This window comes from Nanorana parkeri, unplaced genomic scaffold (assembly GCF_000935625.1).
Source record: "Nanorana parkeri isolate BGI_ZX_2015 unplaced genomic scaffold, ASM93562v1 scaffold555, whole genome shotgun sequence".
Lineage (NCBI taxonomy): Eukaryota > Metazoa > Chordata > Amphibia > Anura > Dicroglossidae > Nanorana > Nanorana parkeri.
In genome coordinates this window covers 807,029-831,426 of record NW_017306823.1, presented here as the reverse complement: position 1 = coordinate 831,426, position 24,398 = coordinate 807,029, and the positions used below count along the sequence as shown (strand labels likewise).

The window sequence follows — 24,398 nt, the reverse complement described above, 5'->3', positions numbered from 1 at the left end:
TGACGTATGGACTTTGTACAAAGAACTTTCACAGTAGAGGGATAAATAGTGTTGTGCACTTGGGACAAATCTTGAGCACTATATACGTGTGATTCCACATTTGTGTATATTTAAACACGGAATATATGATTGAACTTTCCATAGGACTATTATTTACAAGAAGATTCATTGTGAACACTTTTTTGATTGCATGTATTATTTAAGCACATATTTACTATAGAGATTTGTTTATGTATTGTTCTAGAATGAAGCGCAGCACATTCATTATAATTGAATATATTCAGAGGGTAACACTTCTTATAGTGCTTGCAGCTACACAGGGTTTGGCGCAAGGTGCTATTTGTCACTTGATATAACTGAACCCCAAAGTGTAGGCACCTATAAATTTTGTTAGGCATTCAATCAGAGTAGAGCACAGTAAAATTCTGCAAGTATGTGCATGTATTGTATATCGGTCAGCAGCTTTTTTTGTAAGTGACAGAGTCACTTTAGGAACCACTATTATGAAAAAATATTGTTTTTTGATACCTATATGTGGTTATTACATTTAATGATGATACTCAATTTAATTATAATCTATTATTTTCCCATGCTTTTATTTATATTTTCTCCTAGATTAAGGGGATTAAAGAGGTTTGCACCCACCCCTGACTGATGTTTACAGGATGTAACTAGAAAAGTATTACAGACCAACTGTCACTGTTTGGGTCGCCATCAAAATGTTGCGATGGATGTATGTATGAAGATTTATTAAAAGCAGATACATTTTTCTAAAGGTTCAAACAGTTCTTACCATTTTTTCATGCTTTCGAAGATTTACAGTTAAACAGAAGGAAAAAAGAAGTTTGTCCTTTTCAAACAGTGAGCGGCACACATTTGCATATAGTGAGTATGTGAAGTGATCCTTCAGAATCTGGAGCCTTAAAAAAAACAAAATAATGACAAATGTAAATAAGTATTGCTAAAAATACATGAGGCATCCTTGAAAGCACCCAAGTGACTAACAGAGTTAACATTTTTATCAATAAATGTATTGTTCTTTACTAATAAAAACAGTAAAAGTACAATGTTCAGTATCATTCAAAACCAAAACACAACATAATATTAACCCCTTTATGACTGAGGCCTTCTTTTCATTTTTTTGCACCCATGTTGTTGTCAGCAACCCTCTGCTTCTGCGCATGCCACGCACTAGCCGCGGAAAAGCGGGCCAAATGGCGCACAGGAAGTGATGCACTTGATCAATTGACTTCCCTATTTAAGCTCAGCCTGCGCACCTCCATATTGCTGGATTGTCTCCAAACCTCCTGAATTCCTGTGTCCTTTGATTCCTGTAATTCCAGCCTATTTGCCTTGACCCAGATTTGCCCTGACCAATCTTGCCTGCCATCTGCCCTTGACCACGAATTGTTTCCTGGACTGCCTCTGCCTCATCCTTGTGTACCTTATCTGCCTGCTTGGTGTGACCTCGGCTTGTTGACCCTGAATTTCGGATTACCCCAGTTCTGCTACAGAACCAAATCTTCAGCTTGCACGGTATTAACACCACTGGCACCCGTGCCACTCGTTGTCTGCCAGGACTCTGTCCCCACTTCGAGTCCTCCGGACACGAGGTGCAAGGGAGGCCTCCTCACGCATTCAGTCTCCAACCAGGTACGTGACAGATATATTCCACATTATATATTTTCTGAAAGCTAAGACCCTATAGAATAAAATGGTGGCAGTTGCAAATTTTTATGTTGCACGATATTAGCGCAACTCCTTATCAAACCCCACAATTTAGTGAAAAATGCACTTAAATGCCCCAAAACACAATAAAATGTGTAAAATATAAAAGATGAGGTTACAATGAGTAAATAGAAACCCAACATGCCAAGGTTAAAGATTGTGTGTGTCCATGAAATGGTGACAAAATTCAGTACCCTATAAAGTCCATAGACGACCCTTTAAAAGCCCCCACAGGTCATCAGTTTAGAAATACCCAAAAATACTGGCCCTAGAATTATTGCTCCGGCGTGCACAGCGATACCCAACGTGTGTGCAGATCACACTTCGATAGCTTATTGCTGGGCTTCAGGAGCCCAGCACTGATAGCAATGGAACCAGAAATTATGCAATCTGCATCGCTCCCGGTCCCATAGAATGGGGAGGGGATCAACGAATGGAGGTTCGTCCATCTCCTCCCCAGCTTCCGGCCGACACCAAACAAGCTGGTCACGGGCCCGTAAACAGCCCCGATGCACACTGTACGTCGTTGGCCGTGAAGGGGTTAATATGTAAAATTAATGGTTATTATAAGAAAGCTATACATTGAGAACAGTGATTGCATAGTAAGAGTGCCCATTTCCTAAGAACTGCCATGACAAATAATACTAGCCACACAAAGTTCCAGAAAATCTTGCTAACTGCAAGTTTTACTTACATATTGATAAACAAATAATCTGAAAAACTAAATTAACAAAAAGTAATTGTAACTTTACTTTACTGTTTTTTTATCGGAGGTACAATGTGGACATACTGTATTTGGATTGATCCATTAAACCTGATTTCAAAAAATGAGCACAAAATTGCCCGAAGCAAGCAATCAGGTTTCACAGCAAAAAGCTAATTCTGATTGGTAACCAGGGGCAACAACTCTAGTTCCAGTTCCATGCACATTTTTATTATTGCCCTTCCGCTGTAACAGAATAATTTGCTATGAGTAGTTTTAATTTATAAATAACTTTGGCACTGTTGGTGTGTGAGTTTTAAAGTAGAAGTTCAGTCAAAGCTTTTTGTTTAAGCTTTGGATAGGACGGGAACACATTAGATCCTCGGTTAGCTTTTTACTCATTTCTGTGTTCTTCTCTGCAAGATTTTGCCTCACTGACACAGAAACCAGGAAGTGAGAGAAAATCTACCCAAAGTGAGGGGCAATTATACCTATGACATCTGTCACATGTATCCCCATTGGAAGATTTCTCTTTGTGACAATGTTTTTTAAATCTCCCCCCCTTTCTCATCAGGCAAATACAGCATTAGACAAGAAGAACACAGAAATGAGTTTGACCTACTTCGCATGTAGTCCAAAAGCACCTTAAAGAAGAATTATGAGGCAAGTGATTTTCACTCAGCCTCATAATCTGAACTCTCGCTCACTTCTCGATCTATCCCTGCAGAGAGCCATGACTGTCACTCGCGGCTCCCTCCCCTCCCCTGTCCGATCCTCCAGTGCTAACTGGCGGAACGGATGGGGGAGGGGTGGGCACAGCTGGCTCTGCCTCTATATAGGCAGAGCCAGCTGTCACTCACGCAGCTGGGTGGATCCAGACAGTATTGTCGGGATCCGTTCCGGTTGCGGCGTCTCAGTATACCGTGAGCTGTAGCTTGCGGTATACTGAGCTTTTGGTCACGGGAGAGCGCTAGTTTGTGTTCTCCCGTGACCCTTAGGAGAACTATGGGGAAAAGCCCTGACCCCATAGTTCTCCTTTAATAGGACATGTTGTGTCCAAAGAAAGGGAGTGCAATTAATAGTAGGTCAAATACCTAAACTGCCATGTTGGGTACTGCTTAATTGAAATCACCTGCATTTTGATAACCTGTGTTCCATATGTGTTCCAAATGCATTATAATCGACATTTTTGTGGTATCACAGAGGAGTGAATTGTTGCACCCACCTCATATATTTCTAACACCACTCTACAAAGAATTTGGGGGCTTTTATGGTGCTAGAGACTACTCTTTAATAAATTTGCATTAAAAGTTTTAGTCTTTTCTTTTTCTTGGTTCCTAAAGAAGACTAATGGTGAAACACATTGGACCACACTCTAGCCACAAGAACATAGTACAAGAAAAAGACTGAAAAAAGAGTAAAAGTCAAGGACAATCACGTATATCTATGTACTGAAATATGATACTTGCATGTTCCTAGATAATATGAGTGACCCACAGATGTAACTATAAGGACTGGATCTGCTTTTTTTTAATATAACAATATTGTATGGATGTCTATCACTGTTTTAACACTGTTAATACCTAATAAATTATTTTTTTATGTAAATTTGTAAGAGAGTAGTCCCCAGCAACTTAAAAGCCCCCATATTCTTTGTAGAGTGGTATTGCAAATGCATGTCAAATGGAGGAAAACAACGCCAGACAACATGAGCCTTTAGAATAAAGGTGTAACCTATTATTTACACTTTCTAAATCTAAATGTGTGTGTGCCCACACACACACACACATTATATATAACATATATACATACACATATTCATATATGTATAAGCTGTCTGAACATCAACATAAGGGACTCAGGGGTCACTAACCTTATGTCCTGCCTTATCCTACATGATCCATGAATATAGACCCACTGTTAAATATGAACTAAAGAATGTATATACAAAAAATACATGTATGTAAAATAGCCTACCTTGTCTGTAAATGTTCTGATCTCTCAGAGTGATCTATAGACATTATAAAAAGATTGATAAACCAACTAAGAGAATATTGGTACATGGGCTCAATGTTGGCTAGGTCAGCAATGGAAAAAAAGAGAATTGAGGAATGGATGGAAATTGGGCGATAGCCCATTCTTGTTGCATCAATCTTCTTTTCTGTTGCTTCTGCCACAGTTTGCTTCTCAGAAATTTCATTTGCCAAGGCCTTGGAGGAAGACAATATTTTAATGGCAGTTTCATCTTCTAATATGTTTCCTTCTGAAGATGAAAGTACTTCTAGAATCTTATCTTCAATTTCTTTTAACTGCCTGGAAGTATAGGAAAAATACTATGTAACTTACAAGACGTTAGTGCTGAAAAGAGCAGATTTTAAATGTTTACCTGTGCGCCATCAAATAAATATTTAATTAAATGAATAATGATCAAATTAATTCAAAATCATATTTTAATTTAGAACCCATAATATATGATGCCGGGATCAAACACTTCATATGTATTCATGCACATAACAATTTATGTAATTAATTCATGTGTTTGTTATTAATTAAATGATAATTCAGTCATCAAAACATTTAATTCATGTACCTAAATATCATAGGGATGTGAAATTGTTATTGGTTTGCATAAAATAGTTATTTAGCTATTGAAAAGGTTTATTTCTCATTAATCTGTGTTTTTTTCTTATGAATCTATATTTTATTTTGGCATCAAAGCAAAGCAGCATAAATCAGAAGCAGACGTGATTATAACAGTGAGAATCTATGTGATAATTGCAAATTGGCTTCACATGCATACACTGCAAAAAGCAATACTATAAAAAAAAAACTACCAAGTGTGGTAAATTAACCTGATCATCCAACAAAAGCTTTTATTTATTATTATTAATACATGGTGGCGAAGGTGCATGCAGTATAATTCAGTGAATTTACCACTAATAATCCTAATATAATGAGGACACAATTAAATTATGGCTTCTAAATATTCTTACGTCTGTTTGTTCAATATAAGATACAAATTTTTTTCTTCCTTTAACCATAAATTGGACCTGAGCTTCAAAGTAAAGATTTGCCGCCATCTTATAGGAAACACTTAGTGTCAACTGTTCTTGGCCAGCACCCTGAAAAATATACCTGAGCACTTCCTGGTATGTGAGGGTTCCTAGACATGTCTGTGTCTACAGCCTCATAGCTGTATATGTGCAGTGTGAGGCCTTGCTGCCTCTGACTATTAGTGTTAGAGGATTTAAATAGGAACTCCAGGATTTTTTTAAAGTAAGTTTTGCAGTGGGGCCACCTCCACACTAAAAGTGTTAAAGAGGAACTTTACCCTTATCTTCAAAATTCCACAAGGGCACCTTTACAAATATTTGGTAATGGCAATCTACAAACACATACTTCTAGGAAATTGCCAGCTTTTTTTTCTTTGCTTACCCTTTTTTTTTCTTTTCCTTCTCTTTCTTCTTCTCCTGGTGGCCATTTTTACTAAGGGCAAGTGATATCCACAGATACTTTTCATGCTCTTAGAATGCTTTCACATGTCTATTTGTAGTCTATATCTTTGGGTGGGATCACTGCCACTGCATACAGGGCATGGCAAGTCAGTGTCTTTCCTTATAGAACTTAGTTGCAAAACTTTAATAGTGAGATGGTATGGTATCTATTTTTCCTGGCTCACCTCATGTCAGCATACTGATGGGTCAGCTCCGCCCCTCTGACCCCACAGGACCACCTTCTAAAGTGAATAAAGGGCCGACCCCCCTTAGATACCTGTTCTCTTTTTGTCCTCGTTAAAGAATTGCTGCAGAAAGGGGCCATTGTGCCGGTTCCAATGGAGGAGTTAGGTCAAGGATTTTACTTAACTCTGTTTCTGGTGATGAAATCTTCAGACGGGCTCCGCCCAGTATTGGACTTAAAAGAATTGAATGTCTATGTCAAACCAGAATCATTCAGGATGGAGTCAGTCCAGACAATTATTGTCATTGTCGAGAGGGGGGAGTGGAGTTCTAAGGGGGGGTCGGCCCTTTATTCACTTTAGAAGGTGGTCCTGTGGGGTCAGAGGGGCGGAGCTGACCCATCAGTATGCTGACATGAGGATGAGCCAGGAAAAGAAAATTACGGTAAGTAGGATAACAATTTTCTGTATTTATGGAAGAGCTAAGATACACTACAAGTAGTTTGTTTTTTTTACTTAAGATATACTTCATATAGTTAGTTTTTTTGGAATAAATATTTTATGCAATAAAAAACAATTGAAAGGTATGTGTTTTTCTTGCTCTTAGCATCCAATTGCCTCCCAAACATAATCTTTCCATTAAAACAGCAGAGAAATGTACTGGTTTCTATGGGATGACTTGAACATGTTTCCTTTCAAATAAGTTTATTTAGAATAAATATCCAATTCAAATGTTACCTTTTATTTTCTGCGCCTTGAAGAATAAGTGCTTGCTTCTCTTCCTCTAGATCTGGTCTTTCTCGAGCTACAACAATACCCAATAGTTGGTCCTGCATTCCTTCAGGAGTGATCATAAAATTTAGCAAGGTGACCTGCAGAAGATATTGAAATTACGATGTTGAAAGATTTTTTCCAAACTAAAGGAAGCAACCACATAAACCTTGACTTTAAAAGAAGGCTGCATGTTTGACCTTTTAATAGTGTTATTTCAAGTTTGTTTTAAAAGAGCACAGCATTTAAATGTGAACTTTAAAGCACAATACGCATCAGGTAAACACACAGGAAAAATAAGAAGCTATGTAATAAACCATCAGCACAAATAACATCTTAATACCGCTACGAAGTCTACAAAGAATTGTTCTGGTATTATTTTCCCTCTTGGAGGTTGACAAACATAGCATCAAGTTTAATGAAAATATCATCATAAAAAGATTGCAAACAAAAAGAAAAACATATTTATTTAACTAAATATTTCCACATAAATTATATTAATATTTATTTATTTTTCCATATAGAATCCCTTGTTTTTTATAGCATAAAGGAAACCTGTCATTAGAACAACAAAGCAACTGCATTTTGCTGACCTTTCCTATGAAAAATGCTATTTACCTTGCGGCCATGCTGACCTCCCCCATTAATACTTTGACCTAGAAATTAGGATTCCTAATCTGCAAAAATGTTTTGGGCCACAGACTCAAAAAGCACTTAAGCCAATAAGTCAGCATAACAGCCAATTAACTATGGTTTTCCCCACCCCTGTTTCTGACACAATGGGAGCGAGATTTAGGGAGATTTTAGGGTTTACCCAACGAGCGCACCATATAATGTTTTTGCACATACCGTATTTTTCGCTCCATAAGACGCACTTTTTTTCCCCCAAAAGGAGGGGGGAAATGTGCCTGCGTCTTAAGGAGCGAATACCTATCGCCCGACGCCCGGGACATGCAGTTTCGGGCGCCGGGCGAGTAGTTTCTTTTTGTACATTCAGCCCTGCTCCTGACAAGCAGAGCTGAATGTACAGTGGGAGCCGCTGTTCGTTTAATACAAGGGATCTAATCAGATCCCTTGTATTAAATCGAGCGGCGGCGGCATCGGCGATCGTGTCCGCCCCCCGACGTGGTTTTCTGGGTACCCCGTTCCTCTGGGGGACCATAACCTGTCACGGTCCCCCATAGGAGCTCAACATAGAGCCCATTGAGCAGACGAAGAACGTCGTTCTTCGTCTGCTCCGTGTTATTACTGAGACAGCGCCACCTGTCTCAGCAGTCACTAACTGCAGCTTCTGTGACAGAATTTCTGTCATAGAATTTCTGTCACAGAAGCCATGCGTCCTATCGTCCGAAGCGTCTTATAGACCGCAAAATACGGTAAATCGTCAATTTCTAATAGGACTCAGGAAACTGGATATAAAATGTTAACAAAATGGTACAGAGTAGCTTCCTTACTACATATGATATAGCCCATGATATTGAACCGGTGCTGGAGGTGTACTACTGGTTGTGGTACTCTCTTACACATTTTTTGGGAATATCCTTTGATTCGCTTGTTCTGGGAGGCGATAGCTGACTGCATTGAGAATATTACTAGGTCTCTGCCTAGCTTTTAACCCTGCTGTCTTTCTCCTCCATCTTGCGCTGCTCTCGAGCAAAGCTTATAAGCGCTCTCTCTTGATTCATCTATTGAACACTGCCAAAGCCTGCATTCCTGCTCTGTGGAAGCGGAAGCAGCCATCCTCTTTGGCTCTTTTGGTGAGCAGGATGGAGACTAGACTGATGGAGGACTTGACTTTTTCCATTTATAACACTGAAGAGAGGTTATGAGTGACTTTTCACTGAGTCTGATGCCTACCCTCGGATCTGTGCGTCTGATGCCTCCACAGAAGTTGTGTGATTGGCAGATGCAGTTTAGTGGAGAGGTTGGGGTCTCTCCCCTCCACGCAGCCCTGAGTCATGTTTTGTCTGATTCTTTCTCCTTCTCTTCCTCTTCTTTTTTCTATCTGATCTTTCTCTGTCCTACTCCCTTGTTCTGCGGATGCAGGTCTAATTTTGGACTGTGACGTAGTGTTTTTGTTTAGTCCTATTTCCCTGTGTTTTATTTTTTATATGCAAAGTTAATCTTTATCTTGCAAAAAAAGAAAACATTTCAAAGACATAAGCAGGATTTGCCATTCCCATTTACTGTGGTTGCTGTTGGGTGCGGCTTTCGCTGTATCTTGTACTTTGGTTCTTTTGAATCTTTCAGTGTATATGTCAATTATGTTACATGTTTATATCATGTTTATGTTTGGTTTCTCATGCTTTGCCTTTTTTAAATAAAGAATAGAAAAAAAACTATGGTTTTTCAGAAGGAGAATCAGAATTGCACTCCAATGGCTATATCTTGTGACAGATTTCCTAAGGCAATATAAATTAATACATCTACCACATCTACAAAGTTGATCTGAACTAACCTTGACAGAGGTTTCAGGCAAATAATGTGGATTTCTCAGTTTAGTTGTAATATAGAACCGGAAATCAGGAGCATATTCTATAGTGGAATCACCAAGGCGAATGCACACACTGCCTCCTTGTTTAAATGTCTGTTTCAGTAGAAGTGGCTCAAGAATAGGGTCCAATTCTTCTCCAACATTTTCTAGTAAAACTTCACACAAATATTAAGAGTTAAGCAACAACACAGAACAGAGGTAAGACACTAGAGCCTTGTACATATGGGCTTCGGTATGTGAAAGAGCAATGTGTACAGCAAGCTTTTGCAAAGTGTTTGCAAAGCTTTCAGCAAACTTTAGTTCAAGTATGGGAATGTTAAGCATATATCTTAATGGGACTGCTGCTAGCAGATTTCAGAAGGCTTTGGAAAAGCTTCAAGTAGTGCTGAAGCCTATTGAAGCCTACTAGCAGCTTGCTTAAAGTGACAGTACACACTTCCATTAAAAATCTCTGTTTACTTTCCCCAAACTGGACCTGAAAGGTGCTTTAAAGGCTTCCACAATGCTTGTTTTTGTAGATTAGCTTTTAATGTATTGATATCCACAGAGCATGTCTCCAATTTACAAGTTGTGCTGGAAACACTTACGCATTACACATTAGGTTCAATGTATATAATGTAAGATTATATATTTAACCCCTTAGTGACAGGAGTCGTACACTGTACGTCCCTGTCACTAAGTGCCCACTGTACGTGAGCAGCTATTCAGGGCTCCTGAATGCCGGTAACCCCTGAGATCAGTAACATTCATTACTGATCCTGACATGCTGCAGTGCATGTCAGGTCAGGGTCACTAAGGTTAATTAATGGTTGTCCCTCTCGAAGCAGGCCGATGTATGGCGGATTTCAGCCGATGTACGGCTGAAATCAGCCGTACCAGCCTGAAGTGAATAGCCGAACAGTGTTCGGCTCACTTCACTTCTGATCGGTCATTCACTCGGCTGCCCTCGGCAGCATAGTGAATAGATACCGTAGTGTCACTTAGTGACAGTGACAATGTATGCCACCTGTCTAACCTGGTAACCACTATTAGCTTTTAGAGAAAAAAACTAAAATGTTAGCTTTCAGTTTTAGGCTGAGAAGTTCAAAAACATTTCTGAAATCCTAGGCATTTGAGGTGTTTTCAAATAAAGGACAAATAAATGAATTGATTTAAATGCATTTTTTTAGCTGTTATTTTTCTAAAAAATTATAGTCAAAATTGGGGAAAAAATGTTTTCTTTACATTTTTTCCTCAATAATTTATTCATATTTAGTGAGGTGTTAGGCACATGTGTGATATAAATATATTGCCCTATCTGTCCTCTAAGAAACAATATATAATATGTGTGGGTGCACTTAGTAAGAAAGTATATTACTGCCATGGAAAAAATAACACAGCAAAAATGTAAAAAGTGCTTCAGTCATTAACGAACAGAAACTGAAAAAAAGCTCAATTATAAAGGGGTTAAAGGCTAGAAATATGCATGCAACAAAACAGTAAGGGTTGGGGAAATTAATGGACTCAGGCAATTTTGTATAGAGTATAGAGAACGGCAAGTAAATATTATGAATAACCTCAGTTATAAAGTAAGACTATCTTAGCTGAATTAATTCACTTCAATTCAACAGGTAATTAAGAAGGATATTATCATCCACATATAAATGGCGGAGGAAAACTGCACACTTTACCATCAATATAAAAGACACAGGAACCCTTCTTGTAATTAAATCTGCAGCTGTAAAGTTTATTACTGTAAAGGTGCCCATACACCTTACAATTATCTGCAGAACTATCTGTAGATGGAGGAATCTGTTGCACCTTTTCCATCTGACCACAGAAAATCTGCAGATAATTGTAAGGTGTATGGCCAGCTAAAGGCTTGTGAATATGTGGAATAAAATTTGATTTTTTTTTTAAATAAAAATTTTAAGGCCAAAAATTGTTATCTACATTTCTTAGGAGGTCAGAATTTTTTTCTGGTGAAAGCAAACTGGATCACATTCCAGAAGCATCCTTCTAAATTAATTACAGTTTGACAGAATGAAAGATGTTTTTTTTTTATTTGAGTGACATACATATGTTTATCTATCTATCTATCTATCTACACACAGGTCATGATTTTTATTGTATAAACTATGGCATTTTTAAGAAAACAGCTGCATCAAGGGAAATCATTAAATGAATACATAAATATGCAGTGCTTCACAGAACAATTAAAAGGAACTAATTAAGGGAACTTTCCACAAATGAAATTTTGAACATGCAGATTTCACCACCTGCCGTTAACACAGCAATTACAGTTTTAATGTGATTAATGAGCAATGCAAAATGAGAAGGAAAAAAAGTACAGCTCACTTTTATAGTAACTGTAGTTTTAACAAATTTAACAATTTGATGTCCTGGCATACACATATACCTACCCGGAGTACCAAACTGAATGCAGTTTTCCAGTGTTCTGACAAAGTCAGGGTCACTAAGCTTAATGATATGTAAACTGTTGGCTTTTTCCATATTCTTCACCCATTTATTTGCTTGACCCTGTGGATCAATCATCAAAGGCCATCGCCTGGCGTTCCTGTAATGCATTCATAGAAATACTTAGCACTAATTATTTATACATTACACGATAAGTATTCATTCTTTAGTGTGGCTTATTGAATGTAATCTCTTTCCTATCACATCAAAGAAAGCATGAATAATTCAAATGAAGATAACAATGATAAGTAAACTCTTGCTTTTGGATTAAAGATAAGGTGAATGTTATCAAGTGAAATTTTTCAAATTAACTTTACAAAAGTGAAAATTTAATTGTAATTGCTTCTATTGGTAGGGAAATTGTTTAACTGATAACTGTAACTAATAAAACAGAATAACCTATGCAAGGCTTTGTATTAATTAGCTATATCATGTTTGGTACCCCCTTCTTTTCAAGCCATCAAAATTGGAATTTGTGTTATTAGCTGTAAGTCCAACTACCCAACTGTTAAATGTAAAATCTCATTACTTTGAGGATTTGAAAAGTTAAAATGTCTGTGGCTTTATCCTCAATTTGCACAAAATCTTCTAGCTTGGTTTCAACTGAAACATTAAAAAAGCTACTATGGCTATTGAAAAGTACATCTCTGGCAAGAACATACTATGGAATGTGAAAACATATTCTGAGCTATAAAAGAAAAAAATAAAAGGCAGAGGAATAGACACAATCTTATGCAAAATGATTAGAAATGTAAAATCATTACATTCATGGCAACCCCTTCTATTAAACTACAGCTCAAATCCTATTAGATCCTGATATCTTGCAATGTGATTTAGTCCTGGTTCACAATGAGCATTTTGTAACACTTTTTCTGCCCTAAGGAACACGCCAAAAATCTGCCCCAAAAAATCCCATTCATTTCTATGGCCCTGTTCACATGTGACCGTTTTGCCGCAAAAAGCAAAACACCTGTCGCTGGAAAAAGTACAGGAGCTTTTTTTTGGCATATTACAGCTCATTTTGGCCCCATAGACTCAATAGGAAACGCTTAAAAACGCCAGTTTTCTGTGTTTTTGCAAGTTTTTATGCGCATTTATGCACCTTTTCTCATTAACATCAATGAGCTACAATCTGCTCACAAAAACTTGCATCTTTTGCCGTATGTGCATAAAAAGTGCATAAAAATGCTCAATAAAGCGCATCACAAACATGCGTTACAACACGCAAAAACGCTGTCGCGTAGGTGTGAACCAGGCCTTAAGATGACACTGACCTTAGGAGTTAAATCTTAAAAATGCATTCAAGTACCCTAACTATTAACTCAGTGTAGCTTATCTGTGTATCACTCAGTTGTAGATCCACAAATCATCTCTAAGTTAGTGCTGGCACTGTCCTTCCTTCTGGAGGGTGGCTCATGGTCCCTGTATGTGTTGTAAAGTAGTCACCGCTCCAAGCTCACTCCTCTGATGGACTTCAATCTCAATACAAATTAGTAAACTGAACAAGTAATTATAGTACATCATGGGAGTGAGCTTTGAACGGTGGCTACTTTAAAGCTCACAGGGTCCATGAGGAACAAAAGTAGCCCCCCTCCAGAAGGGAGGACAGTGTCATCATGATTTTATAGGTGATTTGAGGAGCCACAGCTGAGTGATGTATAAATAAGCTACATGTTTGTTAGGGTACTTGAAGGTATTTTAAGATTTAAATCCTAAGTTTAGTGTTACTTTTACAGAAGTGTATGTTGCAATACAGCCACTCAAGAGCCCATGGCCAGATGCTTTTCCGACTTACATTATAAAAAAAGGATTGGCATAATTAGCCCATATCCCACGAGCCTGTTCAGTTCCTTTATTCTGATGAAAACCTTGTCTAACGTTACCTCCAACTTGATTCTTTCCACAAAAATGCTTATTGAGATCACTACTCTGGTCACACTGTGACCTGTCAGCATGTTTGTTAGCATACTTACATACAAGATACCTGATTGACTCCTATTGCTCTTCCAGTCTGAGTGCTGCTTTACAGGGAATTACAAGAGGCTAATACCAAGTCAAGTTCAGATACTTACACAAGCTTCTTAAAAAAAAAAAAAAACATTACATTTTTTATTGAATATTTAACTGAATTCATCTTTTTCTATTTGCCTACAACTTTAAATCACCTCTTTGTGACCAGCCAAACTCATGTTATACTTTCTCCAAATCTTTAAGACACCTTTTTTTCTTTCTAGAGTACTCAGTTGACAGTTGCATGTCAAGAGCTGCAAAACTTTCATTATACAACACTCTTTTCATTTTCTTCAGCTCAACTTTGTTCCACAAGAAGAATTAAAGCGGCCCTGTATCTTTAGTGAAAGTCTCAACAAAGCATGTATTTGTAAGGAAGAAACATAATACTTAAATCTTCTGCTGGCCACGCAACTGAATATGCCTCTATTGCTGAGGAATTACCCCCCAAAATCTGCTGGGAAACTGACACTTCCGTAAGTGTCAATCTTCTGTGTCCCCTTCAGAGCTCACTGGTTACTCCTGCTGACCTCCCTGTCACTACTGTCTCTTGCAGCAATCTGAAAGTCAGCAGGAGGAATCAGGTGATGCTGCAGGGAACACAGGAGATCAATGCTATGGGAAGTGTCAGTTTCCCAGCAGATTTTGGGGGACGATTCCTCAGGAATAGTGTGCAATCAATTTCTAAGCAATGGCATTCAGTGGTGCAGGCAGCAGAAAAGTTGTTGTTTTTTTTAAGACACTTGCTTAAAGAATTGTCACATGGCAGGGTCACTGGATTTCTTAGACTACTGGCTCTTCAAAAATTAAGGTGTAACCCTGGCCTGCCCTGCCCACCAGCTGACCCGCCTGTCTTAGGCCCCTTTCACATGAGCGGTCCGATCGGGTCCACCTGTCAGTTTTTTAGCCAGACCCAATCAGATGCTCTATACAAGTCTATGGGCAGGCGTGTGTAAACGGACGAACGTATCTCTTTAGTTTGTTCAGTTAAGATTTGAAAATAAAAGAGAGAAGCCGATTGGTTGCCATGCACAGCTGCTCCAGATTTTGTCTGCTCCAGTTTTGATAAATCCCCCTCACAATATTTTAAACGCCAAAGCTATCTTACAGCTTTTGAATATCCAGAGCCAACATACAACTCTACACATGCTAAAAATGTGTCCCTATATGAAAGCATGTGTATTTACAAACCACATATCTATACCCTATGGTCCATATTCTTGCTCTATTCAAGCTATAACATTAAGAGAACTTTGTATTTCAGAACTAAGAATATCACCCCTTTCCACTTTAAGTCATATATGACTACTCACCAAGTCAATCTGAATGAATTGTAATAACACCTCTAATCTGTAATACAATGCTGGTATTATCTCTCTGTTGATGCCTTATATATGCTATTCCTTTTCACCTTTTACTACTTACTAGAAATTCTCAAATTGACAATAACGTGAGCTAAAGCACATTTCTGTCCCCCATTACCACACTGTCTGCCTGGAGGTTTCTCTCTGCTAGAAATAGAAGGAAACACAATTGTTTATGTCTATCATTGTGCCAAATTTAGCAAAAAGATAATATTGGGAATGTTCAGAATTAATGAAATGTATTCCCATGATGAAAGTTAGCAGTGGGAGCAAAGATTCACGAACAAATCACATAACTGACCTAGCTGTAAAATATATCGTCACTTTCAGTAGTATGAGAGTAAAATTTCAACTGTACAAAAACACCATTATTGGCATTTTTTAAAGGTTAAGACACACTCATTTTGCATCATCGATCTTCATCTGGAGACATTAATATATTTTTTATTTTTCATTTTTAAAGCCTGTAAGTACAATGGAAGACCATTTCTTACAGGAATCATTTAAAATGGCATACTGTAAAATGATATCTAAATTACCTGATGCATGTAATCAGTTATTTAAAATGTTTTTTACTTGGAAGCATACAGGAGGAAGACAAGCTGCCAAACTTTACAGAAACCAATCCAAAAGATTATGAGCCTGATTTAGAAATCAAGCTTAGCTACAAAAATAACAATGATACACGAGATGTTGCTTAGGGGTCTATTCACTAAGCTGCCGAAGCATCTAGCCGCTCGAATCAGCCATACCAGCCTGAAGTGAATAGCCGAACAGCGTTCGGCTCACTTCACTTCAGGTTGGTCATTCAATTGGCTGCCTAAGGCAGCTCAGTGAATAGACCCGTTAGTGTGAGTGCTATGAACGTATTCAGCTGTAATATGCGTTGCTTCTTAAAATAGAAATGAGCAGTGTTGATTTTGGATCTGTCAGCTCTGTTACAGTCCAAAAGCCCTGGCATTTAAATAAGACCTGATACCCAAGCAAGCACTATCTGAAATGTAATTCTTACTTTGCTATCATGCCAGCACACGCAGACACATTTCATCATGTCCAAAAAAAAACCAGCTTCTGACAATTGTAGAATAATAAAAACATACCAAACTTGTCATTTAAATGCAAGATTTTGTCAATGACACAGACAGATACAAAGTTTTCAGAGTTGCTGTGTCAAAAGGATATTTTACTTCTTTCACTATTTGACTTGTTTCACTATGTTATTAAAGAAACTATTGTGATATCTGTTGTTTGCTTCATACCTTAAAGTAGAATTCTAGCCAACACTTAGTTTTACTTTTGAATACACTGTGTAAGGGTTAGAAAGAGTTTGGAACCTCTAGAACCGGGGTCTCAAACTTAAATCATTCGGAGGCCACTCGACAAATTTATTTCTCCCATGGGGGCTGCTTGGCAAATATCATACTTCAAAATTAAATTTAACTATATCCGGTATGGTACTATGGACACCACACATACACACACAAGTCACTATTCACACCTGTAAGTTTAGGTGTAATTAGGGATTCCTGCATCTAGGACTTGCATTTTCATGCAGCAGGAATCCCTAATCTGGCGTTTACAAGCGGCAGCTGTCACCCATTCAAGTTAATGATCAGGTGACAGCAGCTTCATGTAAACGCCTGCACACCGCATGTAATAGTATGTGATATGATTACATGCGGTTAGAAAACACTCTCCCTGGATGCACAATCCAGGTTTCCTAACCAAATGCAAGCATATCACATACCATTACATCCAGTGTGCAGGCGTTTACATGGAGCTGCTGTCACCTGATCATTAATTAGAATGGGTGACAGCTGCCGCTTGTATACGCCAGATTAGGGATTCCTATACATATAAACAAAACACACACCCCACATATAAAAAAATACACTCCCCCCATACACATAAAGAAAATACACTCCCCCACATATAAAATAATACACCCCCCATACACATAAAAAAATACAGCCCCCACATATAAAATAATTCCCTTCTTTGCTGGGAGGAGACTGTGAGGAGGCACAATCCCTGGTGCTCTAGTGGGTGATTAGTGAGGTCTGCTGCTGCAGACCTCACTAATCCATCCTTTCTTTCAGAACTGAGCTCCAGCTGAAAGGATCTGAGTGCCAGCGGTGACAGGAGCAGCTCTGCGGTCTGCATCCGACAGAGATGCAGACCTTGTAGCTGCTCCTGCAAGTCAGGTCCGTGACCACGTACCTGACTTGTCAGCTGGCTGTGGGCCACATAGTACCGGCTCGCAATTGGCCCGCGGGATGGTACTTTGAGACCACTGCTTTAGAAATTCAATGCAATATGGCAACCTGGAGGAGCTGATGTACAGAAAGCTCCAGAAATGTATTTCCTGCTTGTGTGATTGACTCACTAATTTTCTCAGATGCCTTCACTACTATGCCCCTAAATCCCACTGCAACACCAATATTATTTGAAGAAACAATTCAGGTCCCAACAGGACCTCCATTCCCACTGGGACCTGAGTCCATTGGAACCAGGGCCATCCTTAATATTGATTGGACCCTGGGCAAACCTTTTCTTGGGCCCCCCTGCCATGCCCCCTACCTGCCATGCCCCTATCACACCCCACCCCCTGAGTTTTTGTGCGGAAGCAGTTATGTCTTTACAACCAATATGGCAGCCAAAGGAGGAGTAGCAACTGTAGGGCAGCTAGAAAGAGAAGAATACAACACACTTGGAAGTGTAAGATAGTACTTATTTTCCCCACTGCCTGAGTGGACAATAGTGTGTTTAAATAAAGTACCATTATCAGTGGCGGAGCTAAGGAACAAAGGGCCCTGGTGCAAGATTTTTTTTGGGCCCCTCCCCATGTCAACTCGTGCGACCGGCCGAGCCGGCGCCCCCGGCCCCCCTCACTATGCCACTGGCCGGGAGTGTCGGGTGAACGGATGATCCGACACTTCCGGCGGAGAGACCAGGGGCCCTGGGCGCCACTGACCATTATATGTATAAATTAAAATATAGGGGTCCATTCACTAAGCTGCCGTAGGCTGAGCTGCATTCGCCTCTGTGGGACTGAGCAGAACAGAAAAATAGTATAAAAAGTACAAAAAAAGAAATAGAAAACGATTGTGCGGAGCTAGCAGTGACAGCTAGCTCCACCCAACTGTTTTCTATTGGCCGGCGGTTCTGCTGCCATCAAAAAAAAGAAAAAAAAACATTTTCACCATAGAAATGCATTGCTAGATTCCTATTGGCTATTTCAATTTGCAATAGCCAATAGCAAACTAGCTCTGCTGCTGTCAATCACTATAGGGGACCTGATGGAGAACTGCAGGTCCCCTCTGCTGATTGACAGCAGTAGTGGGGGGGGTGCAATAGCTAGTTTGCCATTGGCTATTGCAAATTGAAATAGCCAATAGGAATCTAGCTATGCATTCCTATGGTGAATTTTTTTTTTATTATTCTGACGGCAGCCAACGGCTCCATGTCAGAATAAAAAAAAAAAAGCAGGGAAAGTTTTACTCTGCTCGATTGAGCAGAGTGAACCTTTCTTGGAAAAAGTGTTTCTCACCTGGGCGGCCGGGGGTGGGAGACTCCCGGAGCGCCCGGGAGAGTTTGCTGTCTGGAGATCAGTGTCCCTGGTTAGCTGAGCCGCTCGGCCAACTTCGGGAGCTGTACGGGCTATAGGGAACAGCCCGTACAGCAGCCCTTCAGTTCCACTGAACCGAAGGGGTCCTGGGGCCGAAGCTAGCCGAAGGATCAGCTGAAGCTACGGCTAGATCCTTCGGCTGCTTCGCGCATAGACCCCTCATTGTTGATTTCGGTAACAGAATTTATTTTTAAGTAAAGGATGACTCGAGTCATAATAGTCACTGAAACTTGGATATCATTAAAATGCAAAGTTAAATCTTAATTGTGGGTTATTCTATTTTTGTTGAAGGGTTCCAACAAATTTGTGCATGTCTGTATGTTCTTTGCAACCAGGCATACTTTTACATATACTGTAAATACTTTTACAATGCACTTGTACTTTCAACAGTAAATCATACATTTATTTATATCAGTTGAATGGTGCCATTTTCCTAACCGCATGCATAACCAAAGTAAAAAAAATATAAAACCTCACTATAAACATAAAATATGAAAATGACAGAGAATATGAATCAGTTATGTATTGCAGGCTTCTGTCTATTTCTAAAACACATCACATGATCATAACCGCATACTTACGAAATGATAATTCCATTATCAATGGAGAAGCTGTCTGAAGGTAAACCAGCAATATTCCATGCTCGGATTTTCACAGGTTCCCCCAAAGTGCTGGTGAGAGAAAAATCCTCTGAACAGGGTAGATAATTTTGTTTGCAAAGTAATGCCCATTCTTTTGTTTGCATCTGGAAAACAAAGTGCCAAGTTTAGTAGCTAAAATAACTGACTTGAAATTAAAGTTACAGGACATACAAACTACACAGACAATTATTGTTTACACTGCAGGGCTGAATTGTTTGAATACAAATTAGGACTGTTTACTAAAGGAGTTGAGAATCTTTACTTAAAACATATTGAATATTCACATCATTTTTCTAATCATGTGAAAAGAAAATTCCTGGTTATTTTGAATATCCAGTTATGTGCAGATGTTTTTCACATGATTAAATAATTAAAGTCAATTTTCACAAAATTTTGAGTGAAGATTTTCAATTCGATTAGCAAATCATCCCTATTGTCTCCAAGAAAACAAAAATTAGACATGCAACACTTCATTAATTAAAGTGATAAGATTCAGCTGAGCCCGTCAATGACAAGATCAATTTTAATAATAATTAATGTTTTGGGAACAGCAATTCTAAACAATTATTTGCAGTGATTGGGCAGCACAGTAACGCGTTTCCGGAAGGAATCAAGAGCTGCTGATTTTTCACTGATAATTATGTGGCACTGACACTCAACTGAATGATAAAAATGATTTTTACATTGTTTCAGTATATTCCACAAACCTATGATTCTTCATGCTTGACAGATTCACTTCACATAAAAATCTAGTTTTAAAAATGAAGCATGCACAGAGACAAATGTCAAATGTATTATTTTCAGGTTGCTTGATTTACCTTTGTAGTTCCTGATTGAAGCATACAAATACATGAACACAAAATCTGGTTATCATTATCTTTAAAAACTTCACAATACTAGCAGCATGCGCTAATAAATGACTAAAAGGGCAAAACGTATTTATCAACCAAAAAGTCTCTAAAAGCATATTTCCATTAATGCCATATATGGAAAAATCATGCACATGATGCATATATAATGCTGCTGTGCCGCCCCAATAGGGCATAGAATATGTTATTAGCATTATTAGTAGATGAGAATTTATATAGATTGTTTCCCTATACCATTTTCTATAGTCATTCTATATTTAGTTCCTATGTTGCCATCTAGTGGCCTTTCTTGGTATCAAACATGTTCTGTGTTCCCTTTGTGACATATTTCCTCTGTATGCAAGCCCCACCCTTCTTCCTGAGAGCAGTACTTCCTGTGTCATGGCCATAGCTAACAGGCCACATGTAACTAGGACACACGTACTCTACATAGTACGCTAGAAAAGGCATCATTTTTTGACCGCACAATACTGAAACCATTCATCTGCTGTTCCTATCATCTGCTGTAACCTTGATGTTCAGAATAAAGCTCCTTTTGAATGAATCGGTATTGGTGAGTTCAGCTATCTGACAAGGATTGTCCGCAGTGAGTATATTTGCTTATACAGGCCAGGCATAGAGGTCTCACAAGGGATATATCGCTATCACAACAATCGGAGTCAGAATAGCTGCTTCACAGTTTAGACAAAAATGGTTAGCTCATGCATTTACATTCCTGCATTCATCAACGCAAGCAAGACAACATAGAGCTAATTTACACAACATCACCTTGCAATTCATGCTTGGCTTTGCACAACACACCTGCTGGGTGTGTACACACTACAAAGGTGTTTAGATTCCACCCATAGATCATGCTGGGAGGGAACACACTACAGAGGTGTATACATGTTCGTGGTGTGTTTATAAGGTTAGTAAATCAACCCCAAAGAGTCAGACAAACTTATACTGATATCACACTACTTGGGAAGTCACATGGATCAGCTACCTATATGTTGAAGACTAGTGATGAAGTTCAGGTTGGCAGCTACCATGGGTTAATGGAGATTCACAAGGATTCACAAAGTTCATGAATCACAAATTTCTGGCCAGATATAATGAACAACCTATAATGCAGTGAACAGCCTTTACCCTGGTCAGCTGAGTCCCAAGAGCCAATATTACACAGCAATTGAAGTCAGAACTTATTGGGTCAGAAAGAATTTGAGCCAGAGGACAAGCATGAGAGCAAGGCAACTAGCATTTTCAGGTAATTAAATCAAAACAAAATTGGTTTTAATTCAACTTTATGTTAATTACTTTAAAGCATAACTGTACAATTATACTTTAAATGTCCACCCTCCACTGCCCATGTCTTATCATTTGCTGTCCCCAAGATCTTGGCTAGAAGCCATACAGCCTCTTCTCTGAAGGTTTCCTGCCTTAATTCCTATTGAAATGCCTTCTATTATTTAAACAGTGGAGAAGAGGCTGTGCAGCGCTCAGTGAAGATCTCAAAGGAGAGAGGGCAGATAAGTATCAGATGTGGGCGGTGCTAGAAGTACAAGCGAACATTTAAAGGGTGTTAGTAATTAAAGTACCAATATTCTTTGAAGTTTAAAACATTGAAAACTGATATTTTACATCTGTTTTACTGTATGCATATATATGCCTTCACTACTATGCCCCTAAATCCCACTGCAACACCAATATTATTTAAAGAAACAATTCAGGTCCCAACAGGACCTCCATTCCCATTGGGACCTGAGTCCATTGGACCAGGGCTGTCCTTAATATTGATTGGACCATGGGCAAACCTTTTCTTGGGCCCCCCTGCCATGCCCCCTACCTGCCACGCCCCTATCACACCCCTACCCACCCGCCCCCCCATGCAATATTACCCACTATATGCTGTGAGCGCAAAGCCACGCAAAGCCACCCCACTACCTGATTGACAGCGGTGCTCACCCCTTCCCCGTCTGACTCTCCAGTCAGAGCTGGGGGGAACGGAGAGGGAAGGAGGGGTGACTGACAGTCATTGTTCTCTGCGCGGAGATCGTGAACAACGTGATCAGATGTTTGTGATCAGCGGTTTTAGATCTATAGAGTCGTGTGACAGCTGCAGTGTCACACGTCGGCTCTAACTATGGGAATGAGTGTATTTCACTCTCCCAATAGTTCTCCCTTCAGGGTAAATGTGTGGATAATCTGCCACCTACCACTTCCACTGCATAGTATAACAATCATTACATTTTTTTTATTAAAATGTAATTCAAAAGTTTCTGTTTGCAGAGTTACCCAGCTATGATTAAGGTCTGAAGAGGCTGAAACGCAATAGCGGTTACAATGTGTGGTATTTTGTAGTTACATTTCTAAGAAGCCTTGGAATTTGGAAGCTGTGTGGCGCACTATCTATTTTCTTTATTATATGGAATAAGGTGAATGGAAGCCTTGTCAAGCTCTTTCAATCCCTGAACTTTACATTATGGGTAAAGGTCAAGCAGGTACATTTTGTCTTGTAAACAAACAGTACATCTGTTTTACTGTATGCATATACAATCAAACAATTCATGCGAGACAAAGGATTCCCAGAGCACAACAGAAGTAGCTGCTTTGAGGCTGGCCCCGTCTCTTTGATACTTCAGACTGTGCCAGCCAAGGTATGTATCACACATTCAGTTCTCTGTGTCAATTTCATCTTAAACAAATTATCTCTGTTGGTTGGATAAAAGGCTACATACTATTTGATATGCAAAATGGCATATTTCCTCTTTAAATAAAAGATCTAAGCAGTTCTGTGGGTTGTGGTCTAACAAAATGTAGCCTGCGGCTCTTTCCTTTACTTTCCCTCTGGTTTTCCAAACATGCATACTAATTTGTTTCTCAATGCCAGAATGCAAGCCAAAAAGAAAAATCCCATGCAAACCCTGAAGCAAACAAAAAAAACAAAGCAGGAAAAATCTAGAACCACTGTTGTCTTTTTTTATCGTATCTGTATTCACACTGATTATTTTCCTTCACTTTCTGTCATAATCAAAACATTGCCATTCAGAGACATGAAAGGCGTGAAAGGAAATGTAATTGATAAAACCACAGATAGCAATAAAACGTGACAGAGGTTCTAACCCTTCCCCACTGTGTCCAAAATTGCAAATAGGCTGGGATTGCACTAGAGAAAAACAGTAATATAGCTATGATGCTTTGATGTATGTCATTGTATTATTGCTTTTTCATAGTCAGGATTATTGCAGTGGTCGGTCACATACTCTCTGAATCATGTTATTATGTTGCATGCCATAGAATGATCAAATTCAAGCTATTTCAAAATTATAGGGGTCTATTCACAAAACAGCCGAAGGATCTAGCCGTAGCTTCGGGCGTCTATTTTATTTTTTCTACTTTTTTAACAGTTTTTCTATTCTGCTCGGTACCACAGAGGTACCAGGCAGAATAGCCGAGCCGAATGCCGCTCGGCGGCATTCGGCTATTCACTCACCGCTGTTCGGCATCTATGACAATAGACCGAACAGCAGCGAGTAGCTTGACGGAGGTTCGGCTTAGCCGATCCAGATGTTGGATCGGCTGAGTCGAACTCCTTCTGCACTTCAGGTCGGCCGAACATGCTGGGATCAACCGTACCAGCCTGAAGTGAATAGCCGACGGCAGCTGGTCGGTCACATACATAATAGACCCCACAGTGTATCTAAAGCCAAAACAGTTTTCTTTCTTTCATTTTGGCTAGAACATGGTATGGTTAAAACCCCTTTCCGGTTTTTTTTTTTGCCACCTATGTTTAATTGAGGAGGCTCTCCTTCACTTCTTATCATGTAGACACATCGAAAAGTCATAGTAAATCTATTGAAAGTGAGGAAAATCTCCTCTTAGACAGTCACTGGAACAATTGTCCCCATCAGAAGATTTCCTCTCTTTTCCTTACTTTCACTGCCACTAATTGATGAATAGAGAGGGTTGACTCTCCATAACGACAACACAGGTATAGGTTCTAACCATTCTATCACAAACTCTATTATAAAAAAAAGGGTTTTTTAGATACACTTTATAGCTCAACTCCGGACACATG

The 24,398-nt window shown here is 39.1% G+C and overlaps 1 protein-coding gene across 1 annotated transcript in view; it reads right to left on the bottom strand.

Moving 5' to 3' along the window:
- The window catches only part of DNAH7 (dynein axonemal heavy chain 7), a 273,490-nt gene that overhangs the window by 57,181 nt on the left and 191,911 nt on the right, over window positions 1-24,398 (bottom strand). Inside the window, exons 46-51 of the mRNA XM_018562004.1 lie at window positions 19,413-19,576; window positions 11,775-11,929; window positions 9,337-9,527; window positions 6,846-6,979; window positions 4,409-4,744; window positions 785-920 (exon numbers count right to left, since the gene is read on the bottom strand). Of these exons, the coding sequence (XP_018417506.1) occupies window positions 785-920; window positions 4,409-4,744; window positions 6,846-6,979; window positions 9,337-9,527; window positions 11,775-11,929; window positions 19,413-19,576 (1,116 nt within the window). The remainder of the gene's footprint in view (window positions 1-784; window positions 921-4,408; window positions 4,745-6,845; window positions 6,980-9,336; window positions 9,528-11,774; window positions 11,930-19,412; window positions 19,577-24,398) is intronic.